Source organism: Choloepus didactylus, chromosome 7 (assembly GCF_015220235.1).
Source record: "Choloepus didactylus isolate mChoDid1 chromosome 7, mChoDid1.pri, whole genome shotgun sequence".
Lineage (NCBI taxonomy): Eukaryota > Metazoa > Chordata > Mammalia > Pilosa > Megalonychidae > Choloepus > Choloepus didactylus.
Window position 1 is genome coordinate 43544927 of NC_051313.1, and position 21087 is coordinate 43566013.

The following is a 21087-nucleotide window of genomic DNA, read 5'->3' on the forward strand; positions in this document are numbered from 1 at the left end:
TGAGATACTAAAGGGAGCCCTACCAACAGAGAAACAAAGAAAGGAGAGAGAGATATGGAGAAAGGTTCAGTACTAAAGAGATTCAGTATGGGTAAATTAAAGGACATTAAGGAGAGAGAAAAAATATATCTGACAAACGTAAACCAAAGGATAGGATGGCTGATTCAAGAAATGCCTTCACAGTAGTAACATTGAATGTAAAGGAATTAAACTCCCCAATTAAAAGATATAGATTTGCAGAATGGAACAAAAAAATGAACCATCAATATGTTGCATACAAGAGACTCATCTTAGACACAGGGACACAAAGAAATTGAAAATGAAAGGATGGAAAAAATATTTCATGCAAGCTACATCCAAAAGAAAGCAGGAGTAGCAATATTAATCTCAGATAAAATAGACTTTAAATGCAAGGACGTTATGAGAGACGAAGAAGTCCACTACATACTTATAAAAGGGGCAATTCAACAAGAAGAAATAACAATCATAAATGTTTATGCACCCAGTCAAGGTGCCACAAAATATATGAGACAAACACTGGCAAAACTAAAGGAAGCGATTGATATTTCCACAATAATTGTTAGAGACTTCAATCACAAGGTCATAAGATAAAGGCTATAAAATCATCAGAGATCAAGGCAGCTGGATGACAGTCCAGAGATTTCAAGTATTTCTCTCTGTCTACTATACCAGAAAGTAAAAGTGAATATCTAAATAATGCTTTATTAATCATAATCAGCTCCTAAATCCTAACCTCTTGGTTACACTGACAAACCATCCATGCTTCCTGATTGCCTCCAGAATAAAGTCTAGATTCTAAACCTGATGACTTTCAAAGCCCTTCACTTTTTAGGCTGTTTTTCTAGGCTTAATTTACCTTCACAAACCACCCAAATAGGGACAGCCCTACAGCTCCTAAACCTCCTTCCTGTTCTTCAACCTTCTTGTCTGCTTATTTCTTTCTCCTAAAATACCCCTTTTTCCATTCTAATGGCTCCACTCTCACCCCCATTCCTGTCTCCATTCTCTTCTCATGGAAATTCAAATGTCTTTTGGGCCCAATCTGAGGGCTGCCTCTACCATGAGGGGCACCTGTAGCAAGAAACAATTTTCTTTCTTCCTCTGTGTACTAATAGCTTTTTGTTACTCCACTGTCTTTGTTGTCTGCTTCTTGTGTTACTCAGTTTAACCATTTTCTGAGCACCTACCATGATAACTCTTTTCTTACAGTTCTTATTTATCTGTATAACTGTCATGCTTGGTACATATGTGCTAAAAAATGGGATTTGAGAGGATGTATGTTAATTCAAGATACTTATAGGATTGGGTTAAGAATGAAAAATTAATTAATAGTAGTGGAAAGATGCTGTGGGAACTGCCATCAGCAATATAAAGCCTAGTGTGAGAGGGACAGAGCTAGCTTGTGCAAAGTTTTACCCACTCAATCCTTATTTCCATGAAATTGTATAACTATTAGGATTTTATTGTTTGCTGTTCATCTTTTCTAGGACCAGAGGAGAATTTTAGAGGAGGAGCAAACATTTTTTTTCAAAATTCAATTTATAGAATATTCAGAATGATATTAATAATTTAAAATTAGAGATATATCCATATTGGATAATTTTCCAGGTTCGTGTAGTATTCTAAATGTAGTTAAATTGAACTGAAATATTATTTTAGATTTAGTACATCTCTAGTTTGTCCACCAAGCAACCCCCATATTTTTCATTGACTTCTGAAAAACCTCCTAATTGGTCTCTTCATATCCACTTTGTGTTCTCCCACTCCACCCAAGTAATTTTTGCATACTGATGATAGAGATGTTTTCCTTTTTGTTTTTTAAAATATCTAATCATTTCACTGACTGCTTAAACTATTGTATTGCTTTCCCATTTCTCTTTCTCATGCATATGCTCCTTCTAGTGCTGGGAACAAACTTTTTTTTTAAGGTGTTCTGTCCTCAAACCTCTCTCTTATATCTGTCATTCTTCTGGATATTGTTTTAGTTTACTAGACTGCTCAAAGCAGATACCATGAAATGAGTTGGCTTTTAACAATGGAAATTTATTAGCTTACAGTTTGAGGCCATAAGAGTGTCCAAATCAAGTCATCATCAAAGTGATGCTTTCTTCCTGAAGACTGGCTGCCCATGATCCTTGGGTCCTCTGCCACATAAGGCACATGGCAGCGTCTGCTGCTCTCTCCCTTCTCTCCCTGGTTTTTTGCTTCTGTGGCTTTCTCTCTTTTGTCTTATAAAGGACTACAGTATAGGATTAACACCCTCCCTGGGACATGCTTTAACTGAAGTAAGGTCATCAAAAGATTCTACTTACAAAATGTTTCCACCCACAGGAGTAGGTTAGCTTAAGAACACGATTTTCCAGGGTACATACAGTTCCAAAACACCACAGATATCAACTCAGTCATCTTTTCCTCAAGGAAGCCTCTGACTTTTCTGATTAGGTCAGTTCCCCCATTTATAAGCCTTCAGAGCACCATATCTTTCCTTTGTAGCATTTATTATATATAATTATATATTACACATAATTATATATATTATAACTTTACATTTACTTGTGATTCTTTTATTAATATTATAACATTAATATATTCATTAATATCAGTCTCTTCCACTAGATCATAAGCTCCACAAGCTCCATGCCTGGTTTTGCACCCCATTGCATCCCATTGCCTAACATGATGCCTGGCATATGGAAGATGTTCTGTCTATTTTATTTGGATAAATGAATGAATGATGAAGTTTGTGTTTATATTAGCTAAAAGCAAAACAATTCTATAGAACTTTAGTGATAAGCATTGTTCTTTTTTTTTTTAATCATTTTATTGAGATATATTCACATACCATGCAGTCATACAAAACAAATCGTACTTTCGATTGTTTACAGTACCATTACATAGTTGTACATTCATCACCTAAATCAATCCCTGACACCTTCATTAGCACACACACAAAAATAACAAGAATAATAATTAGAGTGAAAAAGAGCAATTGAAGTAAAAAAGAACACTGGGTACCTTTGTCTGTTTGTTTCCTTCCCCTACTTTTCTACACATCCATCCATAAACTAGACAAAGTGGAGTTTGGTCCTTATGGCTTTCCCATTCCCATTGTCACCCCTCATAAGCTACATTTTTATATAACTGTCTTCGAGATTCATGGGTTCTGGGTTGTAGTTTGATAGTTCCAGGTATCCACCACCAGCTACCCCAATTCTTTAGAACCTAAAAAGGGTTGTCTAAAGTGTGCGTAAGAGTGCCCACCAGAGTGATCTCTCGGCTCGTTTTGGAATCTCTCTGCCACTGAAGCTTATTTCATTTCCTTTCACATCCCCCTTTTGGTCAAGAAGATGTTCTCCGTCCCACGATGCCGGGTCTACATTCCTCCCCGGGAGTCATTTTCCACGTTGCCAGGGAGATTCACTCCCCTGGGTGTCTGATCCCACGTAGGGGGGAGGGCAGTGATTTCTCCTTTCAAGTTGGCTTAGCCAGAGAGAGAGGGCCACATCTGAGCAACAAAGAGGCATTCAGGAGGAGACTCTTAGGCACAAATATAGGGAGGCCTAGCCTCTCCTTTGCAGCAACCGTCTTCCCAAGGGTAAAACTTATGGTAGAGGGCTCAACCCATCAAACCACCAGTCCCCTATGTCTGTGGTCATGTTAGCAACCATGGAGGTGGGGTAGGCGAACACCCCTGCATTCTCCACAGGCTCCTCAAGGGGGCGCTACATCTTTTTTTTTTTTTCCTTGTTTTTCTTTTTTTTTTTTTTTTTAACTTTCCCTTCTTTTTTAAATCAACTGTATGAAAAAAAAAGTTAAAAAGAAAACAAACATACAATAAAAGAACATTTCAAAGAGACCATAACAAGGGGGTAAGAAAAAGACAACTAACCTAAGATAACTGCTTAACTTCCAACATGTTCCTACTTTACCCCAAGAAAGTTACATACTATAGCAACATTTCTGTCAACTTGTTCCTACTATATCCATCAGAAATTAACAGACCATAGTCATTTCTGGGCATCCCCAGAACGTTAAATAGCTTATCTGTTCTTCTTGGATTATTGTTTCCCCTTCCTTAATTGCTCTCTACTGCTACTTCCACTACATTCTACATTATAAACCATTTGTTTTACATTTTTCAAAGTTCACATTAGTGGTAGCATATAATATTTCTCTTTTTGTGCCTGGCTTATTTCGCTCAGCATTATGTCTTCAAGGTTCATCCATGTTGTCATATGTTTCACCAGATCGTTCCTTCTTACTGCCGCGTAGTATTCCATCGTGTGTATATACCACATTTTATTTATCCACTCATCTGTTGAAGGACATTTGGGTTGTTTCCATCTCTTGGCAATTGTGAATAATGCTGCTATGAACATTGGCGTGCAGATATCTGTTCGTGTCACTGCTTTCCGATCTTCCGGGTATATACCGAGAAGTGCAATCGCTGGATCGAATGGTAGCTCTATATCTAGTTTTCTAAGGAACTGCCAGACTGACTTCCAGAGTGGCTGAACCATTATACAGTCCCACCAACAATGAATAAGAGTTCCAATTTCTCCACATCCCCTCCAGCATTTGTAGTTTCCTGTTTGTTTAATGGCAGCCATTCTAACCGGTGTTAGATGGTATCTCATTGTGGTCTTAATTTGCATCTCTCTAATAGCTAGTGAAGCTGAACATTTTTTCATGTGTTTCTTGGCCATTTGTATTTCCTCTTCAGAGAACTGTCTTTTCATATCTTTTGCCCATTTTATAATTGGGCTGTCTGCACTATTGTCATTGAGTTGTAGGATTTCTTTGTATATGCAAGATATCAGTCTTTTGTCAGATACATGGTTTCCAAAAATTTTTTCCCATTGAGTTGGCTGCCTCTTTACCTTTTTGAGAAATTCCTTTGAGGTGCAGAAACGTCTAAGCTTGAGGAGTTCCCATTTATCTATTTTCTCTTTTGTTGCTTGTGCTTTGGGTGTAAAGTCTAGGAAGTGGCCGCCTAATACAAGGTCTTGAAGATGTTTTCCTACATTATCTTCTAGGAGTTTTATGATACTTTCTTTTATATTGAGATCTTTGGTCCATTTTGAGTTAATTTTTGTGTAGGGGTGAGGTAGGGGTCCTCTTTCATTCTTTTGGATATGGATATCCAACTCTCCCAGCCCCATTTGTTGAAAAGACCATTATGGCTCAGTTCAGTGACTTTGGGGGCCTTATCAAAGATCAGTCGGCCATAGATCTGAGGGTCTATCTCTGAATTCTCAATTCAATTCCATTGATCTATATGTCTATCTTTGTGCCAGTACCATGCTGTTTTGGCAACTGTGGCTTTATAATAAGCTTCAAAGTCAGGGAGTGTAAGTCCTCCCACTTCGTTTTTCTTTTTTAGAGTGTCTTTGGCAATTCGAGGCATCTTCCCTTTCCAAATAAATTTGATAACTAGCTTTTCCAAGTCTGCAAAGTAGGTTGTCGGAATTTTGATTGGGATTGCATTGAATCTGTAGATGAGTTTGGGTAGAATTGACATCTTAATGACATTTAGCCTTCCTATCCATGAACATGGAATATTTTTCCATCTTTTAAGGTCCCCTTCTATTTCTTTTAGTAGAGTTATGTAGTTTTCTTTGTATAGGTCTTTTACATCTTTGGTTAAGTTTATTCCTAGGTACTTGATTTTTTTAGTTGCTATTGAAAATGGTATCTTTTTCTTGAGTGTCTCTTCAGTTTGTTCATTTCTAGCATATAGAAACATTACTGACTTATGTGCATTAATCTTGTATCCCGCTACTTTGCTAAATTTGTTTATTAGCTCTAGTAGGTGTATCGTTGATTTCTCAGGGTTTTCTAGATATAAGATCATATCATCTGCAAACAATGACAGTTTTACTTCTTCTTTTCCAATTTGGATGCCTTTTATTTCTTTGTCTTGCCGGATTGCCCTGGCTAGCACTTCCAGCACAATGTTGAATAACAGTGGTGACAGCGGGCATCCTTGTCTTGTTCCTGATCTTAGAGGGAAGGCTTTCAGTCTCTCTCCATTGAGTACTATGCTGGCTGTGGGTTTTTCATATATGCTCTTTATCATGTTGAGGAAGTTTCCTTCAATTCCTACCTTTTGAAGTGTTTTTATCAAAAACGGATGTTGGATTTTGTCAAATGCTTTTTCAGCATCTATTGAGATGATCAATTGATTTTTCCCTTTCGACTTGTTAATGTGTTGTAATACATTGATTGTTTTTCTTATGTTGAACCATCCTTGCATGCCTGGAATGAACCCCACTTGGTCATGGTGTATGATTTTTTTAATGTGTCTTTGGATTCGATTTGCAAGTATTTTGTTGAGGATTTTTGCATCTATATTCATTAGGGAGATTGGCCGGTAGTTTTCCTTTTTTGTAGCATCTTTGCCTGGTTTTGGTATTAGATTGATGTTAGCTTCATAAAATGAGTTAGGTAGTGTTCCATTTTTTTCAGTGTTTTGAAAGAGTTTGAGTAAGATTGGTGTCAGTTCTTTCTGGAAAGTTTGGTAGAATTCCCCTGTGAAGCCATCTGGCCCTGGGCATTTATTTGTGGGAAGATTTTTGATGACTGATTGGATCTCTTTGCTTGTGATGGGTTGGTTGAGGTCTTCTGTTTCTTCTCTGGTCAGTCTAGGTTGTTCATATGTTTCCAGGAAATTGTCCATTTCTTCTATATTATCCAGTTTGTTGCCATACAGTTGTTCATAGTAACCTCTTATAATTTTTTTAATTTCTTCAGGATCTGCAGTTATGTCACCTTTTTCATTCATTATTTTGTTTATATGGGTCTTCTCTCTTTTTGATTTTGTCAGTCTAGCTAGGGGCTTGTCAATCTTGTTGATCTTCTCAAAGAACCAACTTTTGGTGATATTTATCCTCTCTATTGTTTTTTTGTTCTCGATGTCATTTATTGCTGCTTTAATCCTTGTTATTTCTTTTCTTCTACTTGGTTTAGGATTGGTTTGCTGTTCATTTTCTAGCTTCTTCAGTTGATCCATTATTTCTTTGATTTTGGCTCTTTCTTCCTTTTTAATATATGCGTTTAGTGCTATAAATTTCCCCCTTAGCACTGCTTTTGCTGCATCCCATAGGTTTTGGTATGTTGTGTTCTCATTTTCATTCGTCTCTATATATTTAGCAATTTCTCTTGCTATTTCTTCTTTAACCCACTGATTGTTTAGCAGTGTGTTGTTTAACCTCCAGGTATTTGTGATTTTTCTAAGTCTCTGATGGTTATTGACTTCTAATTGTATTCCATTGTGGTCAGAGAATGTGCTTTGAATAATTTCAATCTTTTTAAATTTACTGAGGCTTGTTTTATGTCCCAGCATATGATCTATTCTGGAGAAAGTTCCATGAGCACTAGAAAAGTATGTGTATCCTGGTGATTTGGGATGTAATGTCCTGTATATGTCTGTTAAATCTAATTCATTTATCAGATTGTTTAGGTTTTCAATTTCCTTATTGGTCTTCTGTCTGGTTGATCTATCTATAGGAGAGAGTGATGTGTTGAAGTCTCCCACAATTATTGTGGAAACATCAATTGCTTCCTTTAGTTTTGCCAGTGTTTCTCTCATGTATTTTGTGGCACCTTGATTGGGTGCATAGACATTTACGATTGTTATTTCTTCTTGCTGAATTGCCCCTTTTATTAGTATGTAGTGGCCTTCTTTGTCTCTCAAAACATCCATGCATTTAAAGTCTATTTTATCTGAGATTAATATTGCTACACCTGCTTTCTTTTGGCTGTAGCTTGCATGAAATATTTTTTTCCATCCTTTCACTTTCAGTTTCTTTGTGTCCCTGTGTCTAAAATGAGTCTCTTGTATGCAACATATTGATGGTTCATTTTTTTTGATCCATTCTGCGAATCTATATCTTTTAATTGGGGAGTTTAATACATTTACATTCAACGTTAAAACCGTGAAGGCATTTCTTGAATCGGCCATCTTATCCTTTGGTTTATGTTTGCCATATTTTTCCCCTCTCTCTATTAATATCCTTTATTGTACCCATACCGAATCTCTTTAGTACTAAACCTTTCTCCAAGTCTCTCTGTTCTGTCTTTGTTTCTCTGTCTGTAGGGCTCCCTTTAGTATCTCCAGTAGGGCAGGTCTCTTGTTAGCAAATTGTCTCAGCATTTGTTTGTCTGTGAAAAATTTAAGCTGTCCCTCAAATTTGAAGGAGAGCTTTGCTGGATAAAGTATTCTTGGCTGGAAATTTTTCTCACTCAGAATTTTAAATATATCGTGCCACTGCCTTCTTGCCTCCATGGTGGCTGCTGAGTAGTCACTACTTAGTCTTATGCTGTTTCCTTTGTATGTGGTGAATTGCTTTTCCCTTGCTGCTTTCAGAACTTGCTCCTTCTCTTCTGTGTTTGACAGTGTGATCAGTATATGTCTCGGAGTGGGTTTATTTGGATTTATTCTATTTGGGGTTCGCTGAGCATTTATGATTTGTGTATTTATGTTGTTTTGAAGATTTGGGAAGTTTTCCCCAACAATTTCTTTGAATACTCTTCCTAGACCTTTACCCTTTTCTTCCCCTTCTGGGACACCAATGAGTCTTATATTCGGACGTTTCATATTATCTATCATATCCCTGAGGTCCATTTCGAGTTTTTCAATTTTTTTCCCCATTGTTTCTTTTATGCTCTCATTTTCCATTCTGTCATCTTCCAGGTCACTGATTCGTTGTTCAACTTCCTCTAGTCTTGTACTATGAGTGTCCAGAATCTTTTTAATTTGGTCAACAGTTTCTTTAATTTCCATAAGATCATCCATTTTTTTATTTAGTCTTGCAATGTCTTCTTTATGGTCTTCTAGAGTCTTCTTGATTTCCTTCATATCCCGTACTATGGTCTCATTGTTCATCTTTAGTTCTTTGAGTAGCTGCTCTAGGTGCTGTGTCTCTTCTGGTCTTTTGATTTGGGTGCTTGGGCTTGGGTTATCCATATCGTCTGGTTTTTTCATATGCTTTATAATTTTCTGTTGTTTTTGGCCTCGTGGCATTTGCTGAACTTGATAGGTTTCTTTTAGGGTTTGTAGACCTATTGAAATCCTTATCTCTAATTTATCAGATCTACAGCTTCATGGAGTACTTTCTCTAACTAACCAGCAGGTGGCGTCCACGAGCCACCTGTTCTCCACAAGCCAGTTCTCCCCTGCTTAGCCTTTTTGGTGAGTGGGGGAGTGAGTCTTGTGGGGCCCAATTGGTGTACGAAGCTTGCGTGTGTAGTTGGTGTTGCCTGCCCTGTATATGGGGCATGTTTCTGGGCAGTCGGGGAGGGGGGGTGGCCCTAACAATCAAATCTCCCTGATGATCCTAGAGTTTTAAAGCTGCTGCAATAGTCTAATCCTTCAGTTCAGTCCTGCCACAGTTTGTCTCTGCCACTGACCCACAAGTCTTTGGTATTGGCGTATGGCTCCTGAGACTTGCAAGTGGGCCCCTCTTCCAGGCTGTGCACCCCGGGTCCTCTGTTGAGGGATGACTGTGCTATGTCACAGGTGAGTGCCGTCCCCCCAGGGCAGTTCTGGGCTGCTGGGCTGTGTAGGGAGGCTCCCAGTCTGCTCAAGTGATGGCTGAATGGGGCTTTGTTAATTCACACTGCTCCACCTTCCCAGCTCTGGGACAATCAGCTGAGGTTGCAGGGAAGGCTAATGTCCACGCCCAGTTTTGTGGTGTGTGCCTGTTATTTGAAGCACTTCCGTCACACTGGGTTGTCTGGGGCAGCTCTGGGCTATGGGGCTGGCGATGGGCAGGAGTGTTTCCTGTCCACCAGGATGGTGGCTGTGAGCGGACACCCCCCTTTTCTTGGGAAGTTGTGGTGTTTAGTGAATTTTCTCAGCCACTGGATTATTGCCTTTTGTCTCAGAGCTCTCTTAGTTCTGCTCTTGACTTGACGTGCCCAAATTGCAATTCTTTGAAGCTTTCTGTATTGGGGCTTCTTAGAGTAATTGTTTCAGAAAAAGAAAAAAGGATTAAAAAAAAAAAAAAAAAAAGGGGGCCTTCCTCAGAGATCTAATGGGTTATTGAAATGCTAATAGACAAAGCAACCAGGGCCATTAAGGAAAGGTCCACAGGGCAGAAGATCAGCTTTTCTTCGGGATTTGCATATGCGCCTCAAGGCCTGAGCTCTGCCCTTCCCCTTTCTGTGTTCACCAGAACTCCAAAAATCCTCTGCTTTTATTTTGGAGTTTTTCGCGTTATTTTTTTTTTCTATGCCTGTCTCCTCTCTGCTGGGCTGGCAGCTCTCAGATTCTCTGGTGTCTGGTCTCAGTCTATCTATGGTTGGAGTATGAATCAGTAGAATGAGTTTCTGAGAAGGGCTACCACTGCAGTTCTCCCTTCTCCTTCCCGGAGCTGGCAGCCCCTCCTCCCACGGGACTGAGCCTGGCAGGGAGGGGCGCGGGTCCCCTGGCCGCAAAAACTTACAGATTTCGCTGATCTCAGCAGTTCGACATTTTCATGAGTGTTGTATGAAGTATGCCCAAAGTCAGATTGCTCTGTGGTGTCCAGTCCACGCAGTTCCTGGCTTTTTACCTACTTTCCTGGAGGAGTAACTAAAACTTACAGCTCACCAGTCTGCCATCTTGCCCCGCCTCCAGCATTGTTCTTTAATTATGACACTCTGAAGACAATAAAGGAGTCTTCCAATTTTCATGTCTATTATAATATTGTGGAGTCAGATTAATATAGTAAAGTGGTATCATGTCAAATCACAGGGTAAGGAATAAACCTTGGATGTCACATGGCCAGCTTCTCTCTAATGTGTTATGTCAGTAACGGGCTCAGCATCAACAGAGGCACCTCTGTTTTTTAAATTCTTCATGTTGTGCCAAAATTGACCTGCTATATTTTCTATTTATTAGTGTCAGTTTCTAACATAATACTTAGTAGGTTTGTCTCCTATCCATATAGGACCCTTTCAAATGAATAAATAATGAGCTTTATTTTTCACAACTCTTCCCTTCACACACTGTGCTCCTGCCATATTGGGTCTGGAAACAGCTGTACCCTCTTCTTTCTACTCCAGATCTTCACACATACAGTTTCTTTCTTTGGAACACTTGTTTTTTCACACCCACAAATCCATTCCAACTCCTCCTCATCCTTTATGTCTCATGAAGGCCCTTCTGACCGGAATCCCCTACCCCCCACCCCACCTTCACTGTGTTAGTTGCCTCTTTGTGCTCCCACAGCACCAGTTTATCCTCTAAAGTCGCTCATACAACATTTTATTATAAGTGATTTTTAATCCGCTTACACATCTCACCAGTTCTCATTACATTCTCCACTGTCTGCTTAGCATGTAGTAAGCGTTCACTACATTTTTGACTGAATACATTTGAAAACACCAATTTTACTCTTCTCCCAGCTAGCATCCATAGGTTTTGTTTTTTTTTTAATGTACTTTTTAAGCTATTTGCTTGATGGTATGTGATTTCACCATCTTCTGGATATACTCCAGGTTATCATATCCCTCCTTAAGAGAGGCATTGAGAATATACCAAACTCCTTCAGGTGAAGTGTGACCTTAACTATATGAAACATGTCATCTTTGTAAATTTTATAATCCTAGGAATTTTATGCTCAGGATCAATATTCCTTTTTCTCTTTTGATTGTGAGCTAACTTTTGAGCTGTGGGCGTTAGCAGTTTATCTCAGTATGCTTTTTTTTTGAAGGGTGTTAATGAAGTGAATTGCAAGAAATGGTGTTTTGGAAACAGTTATTTAATTTGCTCAAGCTGTTAATCTGTCCTCCGGATTGTTAACAGCTGTCTACATGAAAATTAATGGTCAGAAGTCATACTTTCCTGAATGCCTGTCTTGATTTTTGTCAAACAGTCCATTACAGTTTCCTTTCTTGCACTTTTCAGTAACAACATTTGGAAGGGGGCGAGTGTTTCAATGATCTGTGGTGTTTGGTGAGGGTTGGGATGGGGGATGGGGATGGAGAATTCCTTGATTTTTTAATTTGGGTAGGTGTAGAAAAGCGAACAATTTTTATAGGAGATTATATATTATGGTGGAATAGGGAAGACTTTCTGAGCTCCAAGGAGAAAGGGAGTTGAAGAAAGAGAAAATGTTAAGAGTTGAGGAAAAAAACAGATGTTAAAAAAGTAACAGGGACAGGAGATTGTAATTTTAATAGCTGTTGTTTGCTGATCACCTATCATGTACTTCCTAGGTATTATGTATTTGACCCATCCATATAATGACTATGGAAAGTAGGTGTTGTGACCCTCAGTTTGCAAAAGAAGTCACAGGAGCTACTGAATGGCAGAAGGGTTTTTCTCAAACCTATGCCTGGCTGGTTCTAAAATTGCACTGTTCTAATTTGACTTTGCAAATAGTTTTGCACGTGGGATGAAGTAGGTTGAGAGTCACTACAGCTTAATGGATAAGAATATGTAGAATCTAGAGCCAGTTGACCTGGATTCAAATCCTGGATTTGCAAAGACTCTGTCAAACTACCAAATGTGTTACCTTGGGCAAGTTGCTTCTCTGTTTGCCTCGGTCTGCTCATCTGTAAAATCAGGATAATTGTGGTACCTTCCTCATAGGGTTATTTGTGAATTAATTTTGCTAATACATAGTAAAAACACTTAGAACAGTTCCTGGTATATAGAAAGCATGTTGTATAAGTATTTTCTATTGTCACCATGATCATCATTATTATTAGTTTGTGTGTGTGCCCTTGTGAAAAGTCCCATTTCTGAGAAGTTTGTGGAAGATGTCAAGACTGTTGCCAGAGCAACTTGACCAGTGTGAATCAGTCAGACATGTCTCGGTGCTTGTCTCGTGGAGTTTTTATTTACCTTGCCATCATATCCCTTATCCCTTATCCCTTGCCCTTTGCCAACACACACACATACACACACATAGCCTCACCTTCCTCTTTTTTCTAGAATTTAGCATCAATCTAGAACTTCTCTTTAGTATTATTGTAAAAGAAGAGAAGAATGAAGATTCACAGTAAGTAATACATAACTAAAGATCTAGTAGCATAAGTTAAATTTGCATTTCAGACCAAATAATTTAGAAAAAGCTACTATTTTACATTTTCTTGTTGCTAAATAGGTTGTTTCCTAGTATCCCTGAAATTCAGGCCCATACAATTTAAATGGATTGTTACATAATAATAAAGAGTTTTGGACATTTCTGATGGTTATCTGTTTCTGTTCTGATGTAGCTTAATTTACCTTAACCTGTTTTTCCTAGGAAATTAGAGATTTTTAAAAACCACCAACCTCTCTGACTTGCTAAAGATTACTTACTCAGCTAAGGAGAAAAGATCAGATGTAGAGAAAGCTATAGCTGTTACTTTGCAGAGAGCCTGAAGAACTGTCTTGTTTTGAAATTAATGAAGGGTTAGAAGGGGTCCTTTTTAAAATTACTGTTTGGAGGCTTAAGGGGCAAAGATTTTTCTCAGGTAATGAACTGATTTGTTAATTTTGGCTATGTTAATATTGGTTAAGTTAAATTGATTCTTTGTTCAAAACTCACCAATGAAGTCTTAATGATTCAATGACGTATTACAATACTAATTGTTAATGTTTTTTTCTACTGAATTTAAGAACTATATTTGTATATTTTTATGTATGTTATAATTATGTAATCTATTTGATTAGTGTCCATGAACATGGTTCTAAAGATAAATTATATGTATTGTCCACAGTTTTCCTCTGTTTTCTTTGATTTTTTTTAAGAAGCCATTTAGCTCTTATATGACAGCCTTTTGCAGTACTTAAAAAAAATAAGATATTCCTGGAAAGTATTCCTAACCACAGTTGTGACAGAAATTATATTTTCATTCCTCATAGCAAAAGAAATATGACATTCTAAATTAAAGCCTTATTATTGCCAAGAATGATAATGCTTTGCGTATATAACAGGAAATGGCAAGATTTTTGCTGATGGCATTAATTTCCATTTTACTTATCAGATAAATTATTAAGTCATTTGGATTTACTTTAATCTTTTCATTCTCTGAGTTTCTTCTCTACCTGTGAAGACAGATACAGTTTTTGACCCCTTCCCCTTACCACCATCACCACCAAATAATAGCACTTCATCTAGCCCTACAATTTATGTTTCAGTTGCTATTAAGTGCCACAAAGCAATTTAAAAGTAGGGTTCCTCTTGTTATCAGAGCAAATGGTTAAGATTGAGAGTATGATCTACACAATAGGGAGACTTAGACAGAGGGGGGAGTCAGATCATCCACCTCACAATTTGAGATGGCCAGTTTTAAAACCAGCCATGAGTTTCTCTAATTGTTTCCTGAACTTACTGACTTTCTTTTCCCAACCCTATTGTTTTTCCACCCTGTCCCATTGCCCAGTTTTAGAAGTATAGGCATGCTTTTAGCAATTTCCAGCTTGATCTGATTGATCCTGTGAGAGTACGGTAATACTCTTCTTTCTTTACTGGTTTGCAGGGGCCTAGTACACGACAGCCGGAATAACCTCCAATTGAGAGGCTTGGTGGTGCTACTTATTTCTAAAGCAGCTGGGCCCAGCAGTGTCAACTCTTCATGTCAGAACTATGACATGGTCAGTGGGATCTATTCATGGTAAGAAGAAATTAATTTTTTGACATACCTCTCTAAATTGTGTTTTCTTTTAAGGAACAGTGGGCCGGTGGAAATCACTCTTTCTTTGTCATTCTCTGGTTCAAAGATAGATTAAAATATTATGTAAGATTTAAAAAATGGATTTTTATTGTTCCTAACAAGATGACTTCAGTAAATTTCCCCACATGTTTCAGATACTTTCATTTCTACCTTGGGCATTAAAAATTTTTATCCATATGGTTTCACTGTGTCTCTGTAGAGACTTCTATGTCAGTTGGTCCAGCAGTTATGAGTTTTTTAAACATACTCAGAATGATAGTCAGTTGCATAAATAATGATGTAACTTCAGTCCTATATCATTTGTTCGATTTTATTTACTTTTATGGTGAGGAGATTTATACTGAAATTACTAGAATAAGCAGCTTTTTTTACATCTCATACAGTTAGATTAAAAAATAAACTTGTATGTGTGTTTTTTGCTGCATAAAAAACCACCTTACGTTTTCAGTTTTGTTTAAAAATCACTGCATTTATCAGCAAGTTTTATCTAATCCTAGCAGTATGTTTGACACCATGTTAAAAGCCTGTATAGAAGTAACAATCTGCAGGTGGAATTTGGCATGAGAACTTATTTATTGTACCTTCAAACATGAGTGACAAGGAATTTTTCCTCACAAATACAAGCATTTCTGATTTATAGCTAATTGAACCTTGCTGATTTACTTTAAAATCAACTCACATCCCAGTTTTTTTTTTATTCCTAGTGGTGTGATCCATGATGTTTTTTTCCTTCTATAATATAAACAGATGACTGTTGCCTGTCAGCTATGAAATCCAGTGAGCTTTCCTTATTAACAAGCAAACATAGACGATTATTATCATGGTTACAAATGACCCCTCTTCCAGCCAATATAATTTTGCAAACCTTTACCATTTATTCATGCAAGTATCTGGACTAGAAGGAATATCTTGGGATCATTTTCCATTTCTATCCACTCAGAAATAATTTATATTTGTTTAGTGCTTTTTAGGCTCTTGATCATTTTTATGACAGTTATCTCATTTGATCCTTAACAATAGTGTTATAATGTAGGAGTTGTCATTATCCTTATTTTTTCTTGAGAAAACATACTCAAGAATCTTGAGATGTTTTCAAAGTGACAGAGCTGACAACTGGGGGAAGCTGAGGCTCTAACTGTAGTTCTCTTCACTCTAAATCTCATGGTTTTTTTTTTTTTTTTTTTCTTGATTCAATTCCACCTTTCCAGTCTGTTTCAAAAACTTTATTTCACTTATAGATTAGTTTAGTCGTTAAATTAGTATGCCAAAAAAAAGATCTTGCTTCATGCAAGTATGTCTTGGGAAACTTCTGAATGAAAAGCAACTTGGCAAATCTTTAATACATAGATATCCTTTTCCAAAATCTGTTTGGATTAGAGCCCAAAACTTTAACTTTTTACATTTTGTAGAAAACTCTTTGTTAAGTTTATAGAGAAAATACATAAAAATCCACAATTAATACCAATAACCTTTTAGTCCCTGGAAAGCACTACTACCTTGTGTCCCATGTATCTGTTTCCTTTTAGGAATTCCACTGGTTTTCATCCAGTCTGCTGACTTTGACCCTATTGAATTGGTCAGTCATCTGCCCTTGCATCTGCATACCTCTGAGTACCAACTACATTTTATTATCCCTAGTCCTAAAACAACTCTTAGAAAATGTCCTGACACATGATTGGTGCTCAATAAATAAATATTTGTTGCATAAACAAATCCTCCCCATTTTATGGATGACAAAACAATACCAAACTTTAGATTTGTCCTGTAGGTAGAGGGTCATAGGGCTGGTATTAAAATCCAATTTTTGCTATAGAATTTGTACCCTTTCTTTCATGCAGTGGCTATTATCTGTATGTGCATGGTGCACTGTGATGTGATCTTGTATTTCTAATTTCTTGTCTAACCTCTAAGATACAGTTGTATTGTCTCTTGTTCCTTCACAGGAACAAACACATTCGGTAGGTAGTCATTGTAATCTGCAATTAATTGTAAAGACCGTTGCAAAAGAGTAGGTGTACATTATGAACATTAAAACCTCCCTGAATAACGTATATGGGTCTCTTACCCAGGTATATAGAATCCGCAGTTATGTTCAGCAAATAATTCTGGTGTAGTTCCAGGCTGTTTTCCTGTAATCAGACTTGATTTAGCAAGTCATTAGTGATGCTTGGATGTTACATACTTGTTGATGAGAAAAGTAATTTGATGTCATACTCTGAGAAGCCATTCATTTGTTTCTTCACCCTGAAGTTGTTTGTTTGGCTCCTGCTTCTTTAATTGTTCGAGTGTAACTTTTGCTGGAGGCTTGTATCTGCAATGCCACAGTGAATTATTTAACATTTGCAGGAAGTACTGATTTGGGAGCATTTTAATTCACCTCCAAACTACTGGGATTTACATTGTTGCTGTTTTTCTCTTATGAACTTGTCTTTGATGCCAAATAATGGGACCTGAGTAAATTACCTAAGGGACCAAAACTGAGTTAGGTGACCTCTTTTTTCGGCCTGAGGATATAACTGGTACTGCAGATATGCCTAATGAACTTTTCACATAATGGCCAAGAGAGGCTGAATTTAGGCTAAAATGTAATAACTACATTTTGAAAAATAAGCAGGGGAGTCACATTCATAAAAATCCTTTATAAGCATCTGCCGTAGCCTTTTGTCAACAAGACCATGGGGGCTTAGGTTTATACCACCAACCCTCACTTTTAAAAATTGGTTGCAAAGGTGATCAATTAGAAAAATACTACTATATTTATAAATAGTCCAAGCCACAACTGAGAAAGTAAGTTTACAACTTCTCACTCTATTGGTGATAGGACATTTTAATTTTGTGTAAAAAGATCATTATAATTTATAAAACTATAAAGTATAGACTTTTTTAATATAACATGATACCAAGTTTAAAGAAATTCAGGTGAAGTTTTTGACTAATGTTTTGGCGTTCTCAGTTGTTTTAGCAAGACCTGACTCAATTATTTCTCCTCTAACTAGTGGTTATAAACAAGCCACAAAGTGAACATGTTTTCATCCTTCTCTCATCCCCTGGAATTTCCAAACACTTCTTACCTTTGGTGGAAGAGATGAAACAAGTTGGCCAAACACATTTTCTTTTTCTTCCTGTGCATCCAGCTGACCTATTTCTCAGCCTCCCTTACAGTTGGCTGTGCTCATGTGACTGGGATTTAGCTAATAGAATGTAAGCAGAAGTGATGATTACCATTTTCTGACCCCCAAAAATTTTGCTTTTACAATTCTCCTTAAGCAGATGACTTTGGAGGCTACCTATTCAAGATGAAAGGTACCTATATCCCTGAATCACTCTTGGAGGAGAGCCACCTGCCCATCAGGAATGTCTATATAGACTTGATGTTTAAGAGGGAAAGTGTTTGTTAAGCCACTTAAAGTTTGGGGTTTATCTGTTACCAGCAGCAAACTCTGTCATAATTAGCATACCTTTACTGTTTCTATTAATGAAATGACCCTTCTGTCACCCCAGTGGATTTGGTAATCTTTGATTATTCCCACTCTTTTACTTTCCATACCCAATGAATCACTAACTCACAAGTTTCTCCAGGTCTCCTTTTCTTTCAATCCATTTTTCACTCTCTTATTTCAGACCTCTGTTACTTCATGTCTAGGCTTTAGCAGTAGCTGACTATCTGGTCTTCCTGTCTCTAGACGTTCCTCCCCAATTTTTTGTTTTAGGTCTTGCTAAATTGAGCCTCCAAGGTTCTACTTTGATCACTCCTTCAATAAATATGTATTAAGCACTGACTGTGTGCCAGGCAGTGTGCTTGGTGCTAGGCATAGAAGCTGAAAGGTACACAGTATTACCCCTTAGCAACCTTAACCCAAACTAGGGAACATGCAAGTTTATCAACTGTCATACAGTGCTATAGATTCTGTAAACAAAGTATTGACAGAGTTCTGTGGAGAAATTGAGGATGTTGGGAGTAGGAGAGGAGAAAATTGCAGAAGGGATCATTTGGGCTTCACAAAATAGGGAACTTGTGAGTAAACTTTGAAGGTAACTAGGAGTTGGAGGAAAGTAGGTGGGGGGGGTGGGGGGGAGACACGATAAGGGGAGGTTGTATTCCAGGCAGAGGAAGCAAGGAACTGTCTGACCAAAGACATGGGGTGTGGAAATACATGGCGAGGCCCGGAACAGTGCTGATACATGATAAGTACTCAGTACATAATTGTTACCTGAAGGTGTGAATTGACAGAACAAGTCTAGCTTCATTGTGTATGTAGGGAATAGAAATGAGGAGATGAAATGGAAAAGTAAGGCTAAAGTCACATTGTGAAGGACCTATGAGATTAGGGCTAAACCCTGGAGAAAGAGTGGGGGCCATCCAAAAGCAAAGTGGACTTCCAGTCTGGCCACGGACTGCACTGCCTGCTAGTTGTGCCTCAGTATGTACTTCAGAGGATGGTTTTAAGGATTAAATGAGTGACTAAAACAGTGCCCTTGTTCTTGGCTATTATTATTATTATCATAAAATAGGTTTCTAAGCAGGGGGTCACTGTGATATATCTATGCTATAGAACGTAGTTAGCTGATGCTTAGAAGATGACCCAGAGAAGAGAGGGCCAGGAGGCAGAAAATCAGTCAAGGTGTTATTGAAGTAGTCGAGGCAGGAGCCAAGAGAGAAAACAGAGACCTGGAGAGGTTATGGAGTTTTTACCCAAGGCATGTAGTTGGAAATTGGCTGAGCCAGAATTCAGCCCATTAGGTCCTCTGATTTCATGCCTTTTTTCTGCCAACATTTCCCAGTTTGTGCTCCAATGTGTGACTAGGTGTTCAGTGGGAAAAAAGGTCCTCTGGTCAAATGAGTTTGGGAAAGCCAAATTAACCAGAGTTAAAAAGATTTCTTCATTTCAGAATTCTCAGAAGTTGTTATGCACATAAGGTATCCATCATGAACCTCTAAGAAAAGATATCCTTGCCCAGTTGGTCTATGGAACCCTTTCATCTCTGTCAGCAGTAAAGTTTGGTAAACATTTTTCTACTTGGTAAACATTATTCTATTTCAGGGTGCCTATCTTTGAACTCTAATGGGAACTTCCTAAGGCAGAAATAATAGTTTCCCCAATGAGAAAACTGAAGCTCAGAAAGATAAAGTGACTTTCTGAGGTCCCACATTAAATGACCAAGTAGGAGAAGAAATATATTCTATTGGTTATAAATTGTGTGAATTCAAATCCTGTGGCAAACCTTATTAGCTGTGAGGTGAAGTTGAGTAACCTCTCTGCGCATCAGAGATTTGTTGGGTGGATTAAAGAACATAATACATATAAAACACTTAGAACTGTGCCTCGTACATTCTAGTCTCTGGTTGTTATTCCATACCCCTGTCATGCTGCTTAATGTCTTTTATTAGATTTCTCACTCCATAAGGGCAGACACTTAGCTTTGTACATCTTTGTATTTCACCATTGCCATGGACATAGTATTCTTTTAAATCTCTGTCTAGAAGACTGAATCTTAGTATAAAGTGTTCTAGACCAAAATAAACAGTTGCAGCACAAGCTTTAGAGTATGTGTCTTTTAAAGTAGTGTAACATGTACTGTGACTTACAATGACTATGCCTTACTATGTCCCTTGCAACCTCTAATTCAGGATGTGAGCTGTAATCAGACACTAAAGTACCCTTTGTGGCACAGTCTTAATTTTTTAACCTAGTCATTATGGGAAGCAATATATATAATACAACATTTAGCGAAGAAAAAAAAGTGTTAGTGGTTTGCAGAATATCCAGTGAATTTTTAAAATTCTTGTCAAAAGTTTATTGTCCTTATTTGTTTTTTCCTTTCATATTCCAATCTCTTCATCCTTTTTCTGAATTTCTACACTCACCTCTGTTATCTGCAGCTTCCATTCTGGTATCTTTAAGACTTGGAGTTTTACTGATAGGTTTTTGACTCTTCTGGGTTTCTATTGCTCACAATCTCGTTTCCTCTAAGCAGCACAGAGGGAGGAGAATGAGTTGCTGCTGGGGGACCAGTGTAGTGATCGTGTTCCCACTGCCATCAGAATTGCAGCAGAAAGACCTGACTGTGTGCTCCTGCCAATTTTAGGCTTAACCACTAAATTTAATTAAAGATCTGCAGCCTCCTGGGACTCATGTATTCATTTATATATAAGTGTTGCCCATTTCTTGCCCACCTTGCTCTGTCTCTTATCTATTTGTTATAGAGATAAATTCAGTGATAAGTAGAACATGCAAGAATGAAAAAGCATTAAATAAGTCTAAAGTAAAGTGATGGTTGGTATTTCTGTCTTTTATAGATGGTCTGTTGGCCAGGATGCATATTGGGTACTTGACAAATGTCAAAGCATGCCAGTTCTATTTGTAAAACAACTACTTTTATTTTATTACGTACATGACTTCTGTGTGGCAAGTG

General features: G+C 37.8%; 1 protein-coding gene across 2 annotated transcripts in view; it reads left to right on the forward strand.

Moving 5' to 3' along the window:
* PDSS2 (decaprenyl diphosphate synthase subunit 2) overlaps positions 1-21087 on the forward strand; it is a 371797-nt gene that overhangs the window by 138130 nt on the left and 212580 nt on the right. For both annotated transcript variants that reach the window (XM_037844006.1, XM_037844007.1), the window contains exon 2: positions 14479-14613. In XM_037844006.1, the coding sequence (XP_037699934.1) occupies positions 14479-14613 (135 nt within the window). The remainder of the gene's footprint in view (positions 1-14478; positions 14614-21087) is intronic.